We start from the raw sequence: 13,516 nt of genomic DNA, 5'->3' as shown, positions 1-13,516 counted from the left end.
AGGATTCAATGAAGATATACCGGAATAATAATACGTTTTACTGGGAATGGTATCATGCTGTCTGTGTCCTCGCTGTAGGAGTAAATACCTGGTACTGGAAGTAGACGGTGTCTTTCCTGCAGAACTTCCCACCTCTCCGTAGGCAGCAATCACTACTACTATCATGTCTAGTAGTGCGTTTATAGTGATTCTGGAAAGGTCATCCGGGGCAACACGGTGTTACTTAGTTTGAATGGTGCTATCTATATCGGCAACAACACGGTAGTGGAAGAATTATTCTATCTATGAGCAGTATACACGCGATTACTCATAGGTCTAAATAACGATAGGATCATTCTGCAACTATCACAGGACCTCTCTACCCTCAACAACTCTTTGACCATACAACCGACATAGTAAGACACCTGAGATAGATCTATATCCTTCTCCCTTCTTTAATCAAATACCATCAAGCCCAGATCCAGACCTCCAGGCCATCTTTCATAGGCTCCCTCCCCCCAAGCCCTCAGAAACCGTCAAAAACACCACCACCGCGACGCAGGAAATGAATGATATAATGTAATATAATAGAATTCACAACAAACGCAATGTACAAAAGCCTCAGTTTTCCGGCCAGCTCTAGCACCCAACTCAACCACAATTCTTCCTATCCTTTATCATCGCAACAACATCACAATTCATTTATGCCGCCGCAGCCAAAACACCCGCCTCTTCAGGCTTGCTCAACCCCACCGACTCGCGCTCGTCTCTCCTCCGGCGCTTCTCCAGGATAGCTTCCCGGCGCTGTGCAAGAATTCTCAATTGACGGTTCTCGACGCCCTGCAGCCAGTAACCAAAGCTGCCTCCGACTCCGGCGAAGAGGGGGTACACCCAGAGGGACTCCTTGGCTAGGATGGGACGCATTTCGATACCGAGTTGCCAGAGACGGACGGCGATGCCTGTTGGAGTAGGTATTAGTATTTGATATATAGTATGGCGAGCAATTGGATATAAGGGGAGCGAATGGGAGACAGCTAGCTAGCTAGCTAGCAGTTGCGTGCTGGTATAGCAAGGGTGGGTGGTGTGGATGTGGTGAACATACCGAAGCCGCCCCAGAAGAGGACTTTGTGAACCATGATTGATGTGGAGGAAAAGAGGAGGATTCGCGGCGGAAGGTATATTAAAGAATGGAAATTGATCGGAAGTCGCAACAAGGTTCCAATGTTCAACTTCACGACAACAATTGCGGACCAACACGGGCTTGAATCGACGGAGATGAGGTTCGACCTTCACACACCCGGCGAATCACGGGGCCGTGGTTCCCAATCTGCGTTTCCTGTTGTCCGGATTATCGTTCCGCCGTGGGAGGGCTGTTTCTGCCGGGCGGTCGGTGCCTTTTGGTCGGGTCCTGCGCGCCGCATTTGCGGGTTTATCCCCGGAAGTTCAGTTCCTTTTTTCTCAAAGCCTCTATTCTAATATTTCCCCAAGCTTGAAAGTTTTATTGCAAGCTTGTTACATCTCTCAGTCTCTCGTCATGGCTGGTCCAGAGGAGATGATGGATGTGACAGCAGGTGTGAAGCGGCCTACTACGTCTTCTTCTATGGATCTGGACAGTCTGCAGCGGAAGAAGTTCAAGACGGATGAGCTGCCTTTGTCCGCGGCGCAGCATTCGGCCATTGAGCATTTACTGCACGCATTCAAGAAGAGGGGTGGATTTGATACTATTCGGAAGAAGATATGGTCTGAATTCCATGATGGGGTATTTATTATATCTTTGATTGTTATTTTATTGCTGTTGTTTCGTTTTCTGCGTGAGGGTTTGTTGTTTGCTAATTAATGCGCCTTGGCTTTACAGGAAGGGAAGATTGAGTTTACGAAACTACTGGTCGAACTCGCTGAATCTGAAATCGATCGCGAACCCGGTCTTCTTTCTCGCGAACGTGGAAAAGCTGCAACTTTGATCGAAGGTGCCGTGGATCGAAGCGATGTCTACAAAACTGTCGAACATACCCTTGATGCGCTGGCCGAGAAACACCTCCCCGCTATTCTGGATTCCGTGCGCGATATCCGTCGCGATGAGGTCGGCGAGGAGCTTGCCGCGCAGGAGGAAACCGCAGGGAACAAAACTGATGAGGACTACGCCGCTAATGTGAAGGCGAAGCGCGACGAGCGCGAAAAGGTCTGGCAGGAGGAGCTGCGCAAGCAAAAGGAGATTGAAGAGGAAGAAGCGCGCAAGAAGGCGGAGGAAGATCGCAAGCGACGTGAGTTGGAACGTCAGAAAGAAGAAGAAGAGAGAGCCAGGAGGAGGGAGCGCGAGGAACAGCGCCGCGAAGAGCAGCGAAAGCTGGATGAGCAGAGAGAAAAGGAACGACAGGAACGCTACGAACGCCGCCGCCGCGAAGAGCGCGACAGATATCGCGATTGGCGCGATCGAAGCCGAACTCGAGACCGTGATTCAGACCGTGATAGGGATAGGGATAGAGATCGTTACCGTTACCGAGATCGCTCGCCAGGCTATCGCTCTGACCGCGCCCACTCCCCACGGTATCGCGACTCGCGCAAAGAAAAGTCACCGACTCCGAAAGAACCTACGCCTGCAGCTGCGCCAGCGGCGCCGCCAGTGGACGAGAAGTCGTTGGAGGAGGCGGCGCTACAACTGTTGCTGAAGGAGGGAGAAGAGCTGGCAGCCAAGGCACGACAGAAGCCCGAGTTCGACTTTGAGGAAGCGGAGGCCATCGAAAATGGTCTCAAGCCGCCGCCGAAAGGGCCCAAGGCTGACTCGAGATTCTCCAACACTCCGACCAAGGCTGGTAGTCCGGCTGTCGAGGCCGAGCCCAATCGACGACGCGGATCAACAGCAGACGATCGCCCCCGGACAAAGAGGCGCGACGAGAGTCGCAGTCGCTCACGACGGAGGTTCTCCTCCCGGTTTGACGATGACCGTCCAGAGCGTTCGCGCGACGTATCCAGCCAGCCCCGTAATCGTGACTCGGATGACCGACTGGTTCTTCGCGATTTCCGGGATAACAGATACGGTGACCGGAGCTATCGCCCCAGCCGCCGGAGCAGAAGCAGATCTACTACTCGAAATCATGACAGAGACCGTGACCGCGACCATGACTACCGCCGCGACCGCAGCCGTGATCGAGACCGAGATCGCCGGGACCGAGACCGGGACAGAGATAGAGACAGAGATAGAGACAGAGATAGAGACAGAGACAGAGACCGCGACAGACCTCGAGACCGTGACCGTGACCGTGACCGCGATCGAGACGACTACCGCCGCCGCCGCAGCTACTACTCCCGATCCCGATCACGACCCCGATACCGCTCCCGCACACGCTCCCGCTCTGCCCACCGTGACCGTGACCGAGATCGCGATAGAGACGTCCGAGATCGAGATAGAGACCGAGACCGAGATCGAGACCGAGATAGAGACCGAGACGCCCGCCCCCGCGACACAACCGACCGCGAACGAGATCGAGGCCGAGACCGCGACCGCGCCGACCCTCCCCCCAAAGACGAGAAATCCCCTCCCCGCCGCGTATCGGTATCCTCGAGACGACGATCCCGCTCGCGCCGACGATCACGCAGTCGACGCCGCTCGCCGAGTCTCCTCGATATCGATCGCTACGTGCCGCCTACTAGTCGTCGGAGCCGGTCTCCTCGTCGGAGGGTGCGATCACCGGAACGAGCGGAGAAAGATGAGCGTGATAGACCGCGCTTTGTTGAGATTGATCGGTATATTCCTGGTGCTACTGCTGCTGCTGCTACTACTGCTACTGGTGGTGGTGGTGAGCGTGAACGTGAGCGTGATAGTGAGACTAACGGTAGGGATAGGGATAGGGAGAGAGATAGAGATAGAGAGAGGGAGAGGGAGCGGGAGGGGGATGATAGGAGGGCGAGAAGGAGGAGTGTGAGCCGGAGGAGTGATGGGAGGTGATATGCCCATGCCTATTCCAAGGATGGGATGATGGAGGGAGGGAGGGACGATGGAAACGAAATAATCGATTGTAATATACCAAGGTAATGAATCTCATGGATAGACATTTATTACTGCTGATACTATTTGGTGGTCTAAGTTTTCCATCTATTACTACTACTACTTCCTAGTACATAATCGTATCTGAGCGCAGTGCTTCGCTCATAAGATAATCATCAATTGTTTGTTCAGCGAACTACTTACTACCCGGCTGGAATATACTAGTATGGTATAGTCTTCATGGTCTATATGCCTCATAGTATACAATAATTAGGAAAGTCAGCGCTGCAAGGTAGCTATGAATTCTAATAGCAGTATATCTCTCTACCAAGTATATAGGATGATATACCATTCCTACTTCTCCAATCCCAACCAGAACGCAACACAATACCACACTTGAAAACATCTCAATTCCATGTACAAAATCTAATATGCACATACATACATGCTCCATCACCCTTCCCATATCTTATCCGGAGATCCCAACTTCTCTCTACCACCTACTTAGGATCACCAACTATCCAAACTTTCCCTTAGAAAGAACTAAATCATGTCTTACTCCTCTCCACCGCCTCCTGAAACCCCTCATTCTCATCATGCCTTTTATAAAAGTAAGCAGTGGAACCCGTCCCCGTGGGCCTTAATTCAGGGGATAATCGATCGATGATAGTCTGTTCGAGAGCCTTGATAGACCGTTCATTAGAGCCGAGCTTGTTCCATACGGAGATGAGATGCGAGTTGAAGCGGACGGAGGTGGAGACGCCGAGGACGTGGTCGTGTTCTATATTCCTCATTTCTCCGGTTAGTACTATCATATCTCGCATACTCACAAGTTTACTTCTACTAGTAGATGATCCATATCATAAACACAACAACAACACAACAGAAAGAAAGAAGAATGGGGAGGGGAGGGGAAAGCTAACCCTTCTCCAAAACCGCCTGAAACTCATTCGCCATACATAGAATGGCAATCTCATGAAAGAACGCCTGGGCTTTACTCTTCGGCACGCGGAAGCGCCAGCACCCCCCGTTCTGATTCTCGGGATCTTCCCAGACGGGTCTCACGCCTTTGCGGAAGATGTGGACGGTGTCGCGCAGGCGGATCTTGTCCCACGGGTAGTTGTTGTAGACGCGGTAGAAGGTGGCGATGTCGGCGACATCCTCGTGTAGGACGTAGAGACGCGAGTCGTAGTTTGCTGTTGCGGTTGCGCCTGATGCTGACGCTGCTGTTGCTGGGGCGTCGGTGTGGCGGTCGTACCAGACTGTCCAGTGGTATTGGAAGGGGAGGGGACGTAGTTTGCCGAAGATGTTCTGGTGCAGGGATTTGCGGGTGGTTGGGGAGGTGGAGGAGGTGTCGCGGTCCTCTATGGGGCTTTTGTCGTTGATGTGGACGCTGGGGATGGTGCTCATGTTTGTGATGGTGGGTGGTAAGTTGGTTGGAGAGAGTGTGTATGTGTGTATACTATGAGTGTGGGTGTCTCGGCTTATCTGTCCTGCTTGAGGTTGTGGGTGGACATCAGGATCAATCCGGTTTGTGTATGGGGTATATAGTAGTTCCCAGTGAAGAGAATCCTATTGTTTATGAGCAGGTAGGCATTGCATTGGTGCCATAAATGGCCATAAAGGAGAAGAAGGAGGACAGAAAGAAAGAGGAAGTAAGACAAGGGGTTTGTTCGTACAGTTGGAGGGGCAGCGAGACAATGGGGGAACAAAGGGTTCTGACTTACCCAAATGAATGGCGAATGAAGCTATACCGGGAATTCCCAGATACAACTTGCGTCAAAAGCAGAGATGAACAGGGGACGATACAATAGGAACCTGTCTCAGGAGAAGGAGGGGAGGAGAGAGGGGATATGAGCGACTTTATCAATCACGCATTGACTCCACCAGAGCATCAGCATCAGCAGTAGCAGCAATAAGGAGAGAGAGAGTGAGAATGTGTGTGAGAGAGAAAGGGATTCACTCATTCACTAAAGTACACTCCAGACAATAAGTAACCAACAACAACCCCCAACACAGCCACTTAGTGTGTGCCTGCCGCTCACATATGCAGGCAGAAGACACGCCGGACGGATAACTGGCCAGATCGATTGGTGTCATGGCGTCAGCTACTAACTATTCCATAGTTAGCAGCATTAAGGCTGCTTACACTAGTCAGAGTACTACTTGGTAAAGTAGGGCCACGGCCACTAGTTAAGGAGTAAAATGGCTCTGACCCCGCCAATCCCGCGGGTTGGGTTTCCCCACTGCGGCGCCAATTTGCCCGCAGATTTCGGTCGATCCTGTTTCAATCACCACCACTGCTGTTACTTTTCTTTCCAACCATCTCTTTGTATCGTTACTGAAAGCAAAGAAGATGCCCTCCACTACGAAGCGCCAGGGAGTCGATCCCTCCTCCACTACCACTACCACTTCTACCGCTCGCGATCTTGATCGGCGCGAACACTCCCCCGCTGACGACGACCATCTCCAACACACCGCTACCTCCACCACTGGCCGTGAGGAAGATGAAGATGACGATGACGACGATGACTACACCTCCTCATCTGGGTCTAGCGATAGTGACAGCGACAGCGACGACGATGAGGAAGATGAAGAAGTAAACCAGAAGAAGACCACTACTACCTCCGACGACATGCCGCGCATTCCTGCTATACCTAAACCTCGTATCGGCCGCATTAACAAAAACCCTGACCTACTGTCCCGACTATCGGCTTTCCTGCCACAGATGAAAACTGCGAATGAGAAGCTCGAACAGGAGATTGCGGCGGGAAGGGCGAAGGATGTGCAACTGGAAATTGATGGGGATGATGATGACGAGGACGAGGACGAGGATATGGAGGGAAAGCGGTATATTGAGATGGTATGATTGAGATATAATTCCTATGTTCGGTGGTTGGGATGCTAATTGGGTGCAGAATCTGGGACTAGGTGTGCTCGAAGAGAAGCGGCCCGGTGATGATAACGAGGAAGATCATCTCGAGTCGCAGGGTGGTCAGGACAATCAACATGTTCTGCCTGAGAGGCCGAAATCTGGCAAGGACTCGAATGTGCTGGATACTTTGATGGGCAATGCGGAGTCTTCAGCGGAGAAGGAGAAGCCGACGATTGAGGAGATATAAGAAAAGTCTGCTGATTGCATGGGTTGGCGCTTTGGGTTCCTAATTGGTTTATAAAAGTTGGTCGCTACTATAGAGTTCGTCTGGGTTTTTCGCATCTTGGCATTTTAGAAGGAGTGGGTTTACAAAAGTGTTTCCGGCCTACATGTCATACAGTCTCTGGATTCATAGATCAAGCATAACATAATAATCATACCCAAACAAACACCAGCCAAGTCTAAGAATACACATGGAACGGAATAATAAATCAATGATCTAGTGTATTTGCATGATATTAGACATGTATACGTCCAAGCGCACGTGCGCAAGGTGGATTAAACTGTCGTCGCTGCATCACCTAACGTCTGTTCGTCTAGGAGACCTCCTTCACCCGGCAGGTCCAGCCGGATTCCTGGCTCAGCAGGGGCAAACTGTCACTCGTTAGTATCGTGCATTGATCCAAAGTAGTATAATAAAGGGTATCTTACCTAGCACCCAAACACCAGCCAAGTTCGTTGTTCTTGATCTTCTTCGCAATCTTCACCTCACGCGACAAGGGCATCTCGTATCCCGTGTGCAACAGACCTAGCATAAAGTTCAAGTCAAGGCACCACTCGGGGCGATCGCGCAGCTGGGGCAGCGCATCCTCAACACCCTCGAAGATGCCCCATGCGGGCTCACCCGCGCAGACCGTCGACGTGAGCTGGTGCAGCTCATCCAAGGTGAAGGAGTCGGGCATGCCCAGGGGCTTGGTGCGGTCGTAGAAGTAGGAGAAGATGTACACATCCTCGCGGGCGAAAGTCTTTTCCAGAGACGGCTGGTGAACGCCGTTGAAGGAGCAGGGCGCCAGCTTACAGTCAGCATCCTTGTTCAGGATCTTCTCAGTCAAGCCACGGCACTGAGCTGCCGCAGAAGCGCCTTGCTTCGGGCCAACCATCTTCACCGTCACCTTACCGGCGAGCGGGTGGTCGTTGTCAAAGGTCAACTCGACATCGCGCTCCATACCAGGTCCAATGCAGGGGTTGGAGATCGGCTGCTTCAACCAGGACATATCAACGGGGCTGGCGGCCAACTTGGCATCGACGATCGCCTTGTGTACAGCATCCCGAGCAGCCATCAGTCCGTAACCCAAGTGAGAGTGCTGGTAGAGGTCAAAGTGACGACCGCCGAATTGCAGCGAATACTTGTGGTCACCGTCCGCCAGGTGCTCGGGCATACCGCCCGAGGGGCTCTGGGGGAACGTGGGCTGGAAAACGATCTGAGTGGAACCACCGCCCAGATCAAAGATGGCAGCAGTAGGGGTCTCGTCCGGACCGCCGATCTTACCGAGGAGGTAGTTGGTTGTGATCCAGGCATAGACACCCTCGTCACTGCCATCCATGATTTGCACACCACCCATCTCACGGGAGACAACCGGGAAGGGGTAGACGGTTTCCAGGCGAGTACGCACGGCCTCCAGAATCCTCTGGCTCATCTCGGGGCCAAGCATACGCAGTCCAGCGGTGGCCTTCACGGCAATGGGGGAGCAGGACTGGTAGTCGGCGGGCACGGACTTGAGAGCCACCTGCATCAGAGGGTCCAGACTCTTGGCCGCTCCCTCAGCATCTTCCTTGTAGGCGCTCAGTCCGGAGCCACCCTGTCTCTTCTCGGTTTGCTCGAAGACCTCGTTCTCCAATTCGGGGGTGGGGCCGCAGTTGTTGAAGCGGTAGACGTGAATGCGAGAGCCCTGACTGCCCGCGTCGATCATAAGCGCATACTGGATCAGAGGCTTGGAGGGGTCATGAGGTTTCGTGCACTTGTCCGTTAGGGGAGCGACACCATTCAACGGTGGCTCTGGAGATTGACCGTCAGTCCAGATCGACTTTTCCCCGTTATAGGGGGTGGTCACTTACGGGATCCAATGCTGCTCACTGTGGGCTTGGACGGCGACAGCCATAGCAACAGAAGAAGCACTGCACTGACAATAGCACCTGTCTTCAGGTAGCGAGAGCGCTGGCTTTGGGACATCATCATGTGGGACAAACTGCGACGAGATTTGCCGATCGATTTGTCCAAGGCGACTAAGGGGATCGCGGGTTCGGAAGGGTGCGACACCGAACGCCTGCTAGGTCTAGAACCTGACGCGGAAAAGGACGATGTACGTGGAGTATGTCGACTGTCAACACCAGTCGACATGCGGACAAAGCCAAGTATTCGGTAAAGGCTGTAGCGTTACGTCCGGCAGACAACGCTCTCGGTATTCCGACCGAGTTGATATAAAGGGAAAGAAAGACGATTAACGGTAGGAACGAAGAGAAAGCATAGGATCGTCCGGGCGCCTCCGGTGCAGGCCACAAAGATAGTGGGAAGCAAAAGACCAACCAACGAATGGAAGGGAGGATGGGGAGGAGGAGGGGAGAGAGTGGAAGAGAGGGAGGGAGGAAGAAAGAAAGAATGAGGGTGAGGTGGAGGAGGAGGAGACACGGAGAGAGGCAAATGAAGGCCAGTTAGTACTTGTTCTTAATTATTCTTGGCCTCTCAGGGTCTTTTTTGAAACGAATGGGGGGCTCCGCTTCCGCCTGCTGGCTACCACTGGCTGTAACTGGCTCGATTTGTGGCGTTGGTGTCCCCCCGTGGCTGGTGGGCGGTCGCCGCATGCAGCCAGACTCAGCCCGGCCTCATTATTATTCCCGAACATTGACCTCACCATATGGTTCGCTGCAGCCTATGATAGCCACCCTTGGAATTTAATCCCCAGTTCTTCCGTCCCGATCTTGATCTCTGCTCTTGTCCAATAATCCCTTCGAATTCCTCTCCTCTTTTGTTGTCTGTCGGTGTCAGCGCCGCTGTCACTTCTTGGAAATGAAGCACATGCGCCGTCTCGTCCCTCCCACTCGGGCTCTTCGCCAAATCCTCCTCACTCCTCAACCTGCCTTTCGTCCTCAATTCTTCCAACTCACTCCCCGCATCAATGAAATCCCCACTCGATCCTACAGCCCGACTACTCCTCTCCTCAAATTCCGCACAAGAGCTACCCCTCGTGCCCTGCCGCAATACATCCTCGACGAAGAGATCGGAGCGCTATATGTCCAAATCGTGAACGAAAACAACAGCCTTGACCCCCCTGTCAGTCTTCGAGATGCGTTGCGACAAATCGACCGTTCAAGTCAAACATTGCAGCAGGTGTCACCGGGTAGTGGGGATGGAGTGCCGATTTGCAAGGTTGTAAACAAGTTTGAGCTGCGGGAATTCGCAAAAGCAAAGGCGAAACCTGTCAAGGATGGTCTTAAACAGCTAGAACTGAATTGGGCCATTGATGCTCATGATCTGGCACATCGCTTGAAGCAACTCACAACTTTTCTGGAGAAGGGTCGGAAGGTGGAGCTGATTTTGACGAGAAAGAAGCACAAGCGATCTCCTACTGTGGAGGAGGTCAAGAATCTCATGGACCGGGTCATGGAGACGGTTCGGGAGGCCAAAGCCTTGCCGGTCAGACCCATGGAAGGAGAGCCGGGCAAGCATGTGGTGCTGGTGGTGAAGAAGGATGTTTGAGAGGATAAGGAAACATGATGAGTTGATGGAGTTTAGTATGTATACTATTGACGGCCTTGAGTGGTATTGGTTCTGTACATATAACGGACCACTCTGATCATCGGTGCTTGGAAATGCCTTATCAAGCTTTTCAATCACTATTGACATGATGTGCCTTATACCATATAAAACGATGGTGGCATTATTAGCATGTCGGGTGTCGTATGATATACTGTACCTAGTATTGCAGCTCTAGCTGTCAGGTCGGGATATGGGGCACATGAAGCGAAGCTATACTACCGGTATCGCGGAAGCTCGGGGGCACGAAGCGTGCATAACCTCGTTATATAAAACAGAGAGATATATATGAGTAAAATCAAAAAAAGGAAGGAAAAATAAAGAAAAAAGACATCAAAACTACATGTAATCAGATAGCCCGCCTTTGAGTTGTTCTATGCCTGTACCTGGTATACTACGCCATCTCCAACCTTCAAGGTTATTCGTCCCTGGCGACTCCGCAATACTGCAAGTGTGATTGGCTGACGGCTGAGTCAGCGCCTCCCTAAATTTTTCCGGGCTCAACAAGAAGCGCTGCTCGAACTTCCCGGCCGTTCAGCTCGTCTTCTTCCTGTTCCCATTCCTGTCCGGTTGTGTTTCCATCGCAGGGTAGCCATCATGTCCAGCCTCGCCAGATCTGCCAACCTCCTTTTCCGCTCTAGCAGGGCCTCCCTGCTGCGCCCCCGCGCTGTCAACCCCATCCAGCATGTCTTCCTCGGCGACAAGCTGGCTGCCCGTGGTATGGCAACCGCTTTCGAGCGTACCAAGCCTCACGTCAACATCGGTAGGTTGCCATCTTCATCTCTTAACGATCCATCAATCAAATTACTCATTGCCATTCTATAGGTACCATTGGTCACGTCGATCACGGCAAGGTTAGACCACAATTCCCTCCTCCCCCCTCGCTGCGTTGATGTTTTCCCCGATATGGTCCGAAAACTTCTCACACGTTTCCTCTAGACCACCTTGACCGCTGCCATCACCAAGCACCAGGCCTCCAAGGGTCTCGCTCAGTTCCTCGAGTATGGTGCCATTGACAAGGCTCCTGAGGAGCGTAAGCGTGGTATCACCATCTCCTCTGCCCACATCGAGTACGCCACCGATGCTCGTCACTACTCCCACGTCGACTGCCCCGGTCACGCCGATTACATTAAGAACATGATCACTGGTGCCGCCAACATGGACGGTGCTATCATTGTCGTCGCCGCCTCCGACGGTCAGATGTACGCAGAAACCTCAAGAATAACCCCATTCAGTATATATGCTTACACTGGCGATCAACAGGCCCCAGACTCGTGAGCACTTGCTGCTTGCTCGTCAGGTCGGTGTCCAGAAGATCGTTGTCTTCGTCAACAAGGTCGATGCCATCGATGACCCCGAGATGCTGGAGCTCGTTGAGCTGGAAATGCGCGAGCTTCTTAGCACCTACGGATTCGAGGGTGAGGAGACCCCCATCGTCTTCGGCTCTGCTCTCTGCGCCATTGAGGACCGCCGTCCCGACATCGGTACCGAGCGTATCGACGCTCTCCTCGAGGCCGTTGACACCTGGATCCCCACTCCCCAGCGTGACCTTGACAAGCCTTTCTTGATGTCCATTGAGGAAGTTTTCTCCATCCCCGGTCGTGGTACCGTCGCCTCCGGCCGTGTCGAGCGTGGTCTCCTGAAGCGTGATAGCGAGGTTGAGATCATCGGTACCACCAACGAGGTCATCAAGACCAAGGTTACCGACATTGAGACCTTCAAGAAGTCCTGCTCCGAGTCCCGCGCTGGTGACAACTCCGGTCTCCTGCTCCGTGGTGTCCGCCGTGAGGATCTCCGCCGTGGTATGGTCATTGCCGCCCCTGGTAGCGCCAAGGCCAACAGCAAGTTCATGGTCTCCATGTACGTCCTGACCGAGGCTGAGGGTGGTCGCCGTACCGGTTTCGGTGTCCAGTACCGTCCCCAGCTGTTCATCCGCACTGCCGGTAAGTGAAATCGCATTCTATTCCGCCACTAGACAACATTCACTAATTTCATTTGCTACAGATGAGGCTGCTGAGTTCAGCTTCCCCGACGGAGACCAGTCCCGCCGTATCATGCCCGGTGACAACGTCGAGATGATCGTCAAGACCCACCGCCCCGTCGCCGCCGAGGCCGGTCAGCGCTTCAACATCCGTGAGGGTGGTCGCACTGTCGCCACTGGTCTGGTCACTCGTGTCCTGGAAGAGTAAATAGCGAACCCACCGAGGTTCGTGTAGCAGGCCCGGACAACTGGCTGCTGTGTACTATGGGAAAAAACGAAGCGAAAACAAAACTTGGACAGGGAATCGTTCATAATGTTTAAACACCATCTTGCAGCGCGGGCATCAGCGGGAGCATCCGGGACTGATACGCCAGGGTGGTGGATTGCACCGGAGTTCTTGAGTCATATCCATGTATCTGTATTTGTATTGAAATGTCTGTAGACTTTTTTTGTATCTCTTCTCCTCTCTTCTCACTTCTCGGTATGTCGTTGAATATGATTGAATGATTTACTCGAATGTCATCACTGCAAGGTCTTTTGTATACTTATTGTATTCCATAACTGGGGTAGATCAAGACAGACGATCCGATCTATCTACGCTACAAACTATTTTCCCCGATCCGGTTGCCCAGATCACGGACTCTCACTAACCCAAAGCGGTTTAAGGCGGGATCAGACGATCGCGGCCTGGAGGCTCAGGCGACCAGCAGACTGGCTGGCAACTGCAACGGGGGATCAACTCCTGAGGCTGGCCAGAGTGACCACCGCCCGGACTAGAAGCCCTCCTGCCCTCCTTCCTGCCCGGCTTCTTCCAGCTCTCCTCTCTCACACTCGCTTTCCACCAGACCTCGGTGTGGATCCCATTGTCGTCTTGTGATTGCCCGTCTC

The 13,516-nt window shown here is 52.8% G+C and overlaps 7 protein-coding genes across 7 annotated transcripts; 4 read left to right on the top strand and 3 right to left on the bottom strand.

Moving 5' to 3' along the window:
* Positions 1-681: 681 nt before the first annotated feature.
* Positions 682-1,115, bottom strand: AtWU_08748 (putative NADH-ubiquinone oxidoreductase 14 kDa subunit; the record flags this gene model as incomplete). Its single annotated transcript, XM_035503856.1, has 2 exons — positions 682-938; positions 1,082-1,115. 2 exons carry the CDS (start codon positions 1,113-1,115, stop codon positions 682-684), a joined length of 291 nt encoding a protein of 96 aa, XP_035359749.1.
* Positions 1,116-1,513: 398 nt separating this feature from the next.
* Positions 1,514-3,899, top strand: AtWU_08747 (BOD1/SHG1 domain-containing protein; the record flags this gene model as incomplete). The annotated part of the gene is made up of 4 exons (XM_035503855.1): positions 1,514-1,738; positions 1,835-2,963; positions 3,010-3,720; positions 3,820-3,899. 4 exons carry the CDS (start codon positions 1,514-1,516, stop codon positions 3,897-3,899), a joined length of 2,145 nt encoding a protein of 714 aa, XP_035359748.1.
* A 610-nt stretch (positions 3,900-4,509) lies between these two features.
* On the bottom strand, positions 4,510-5,371 carry AtWU_08746 (eukaryotic translation initiation factor 4E; the record flags this gene model as incomplete). The annotated part of the gene is made up of 2 exons (XM_035503854.1): positions 4,510-4,742; positions 4,885-5,371. 2 exons carry the CDS (start codon positions 5,369-5,371, stop codon positions 4,510-4,512), a joined length of 720 nt encoding a protein of 239 aa, XP_035359747.1.
* A 946-nt stretch (positions 5,372-6,317) lies between these two features.
* AtWU_08745 (NOPCHAP1/New4 family protein) lies at positions 6,318-7,083 on the top strand (the record flags this gene model as incomplete). Its single annotated transcript, XM_035503853.1, has 2 exons — positions 6,318-6,824; positions 6,880-7,083. 2 exons carry the CDS (start codon positions 6,318-6,320, stop codon positions 7,081-7,083), a joined length of 711 nt encoding a protein of 236 aa, XP_035359746.1.
* A 349-nt stretch (positions 7,084-7,432) lies between these two features.
* On the bottom strand, positions 7,433-9,069 carry AtWU_08744 (guanosine diphosphatase; the record flags this gene model as incomplete). Its single annotated transcript, XM_035503852.1, has 3 exons — positions 7,433-7,490; positions 7,548-8,892; positions 8,952-9,069. The coding sequence occupies 3 exons, from the start codon at positions 9,067-9,069 to the stop codon at positions 7,433-7,435; spliced, it is 1,521 nt and encodes a 506-aa protein (XP_035359745.1).
* An 831-nt stretch (positions 9,070-9,900) lies between these two features.
* Positions 9,901-10,590, top strand: AtWU_08743 (putative translation initiation factor IF3; the record flags this gene model as incomplete). Its single annotated transcript, XM_035503851.1, has 1 exon — positions 9,901-10,590. One exon carries the CDS (start codon positions 9,901-9,903, stop codon positions 10,588-10,590), a length of 690 nt encoding a protein of 229 aa, XP_035359744.1.
* Positions 10,591-11,244: 654 nt separating this feature from the next.
* AtWU_08742 (translation elongation factor Tu) lies at positions 11,245-12,836 on the top strand (the record flags this gene model as incomplete). Its single annotated transcript, XM_035503850.1, has 5 exons — positions 11,245-11,410; positions 11,473-11,501; positions 11,587-11,849; positions 11,911-12,590; positions 12,652-12,836. 5 exons carry the CDS (start codon positions 11,245-11,247, stop codon positions 12,834-12,836), a joined length of 1,323 nt encoding a protein of 440 aa, XP_035359743.1.
* Positions 12,837-13,516: the final 680 nt, after the last annotated feature.

The sequence above is a fragment of the Aspergillus tubingensis genome, assembly GCF_013340325.1.
Source record: "Aspergillus tubingensis WU-2223L DNA, scaffold_9, whole genome shotgun sequence".
In the NCBI taxonomy this organism is placed as follows: domain Eukaryota; kingdom Fungi; phylum Ascomycota; class Eurotiomycetes; order Eurotiales; family Aspergillaceae; genus Aspergillus; species Aspergillus tubingensis.
This window is presented reverse-complemented; position numbering and strand designations above follow the sequence as displayed.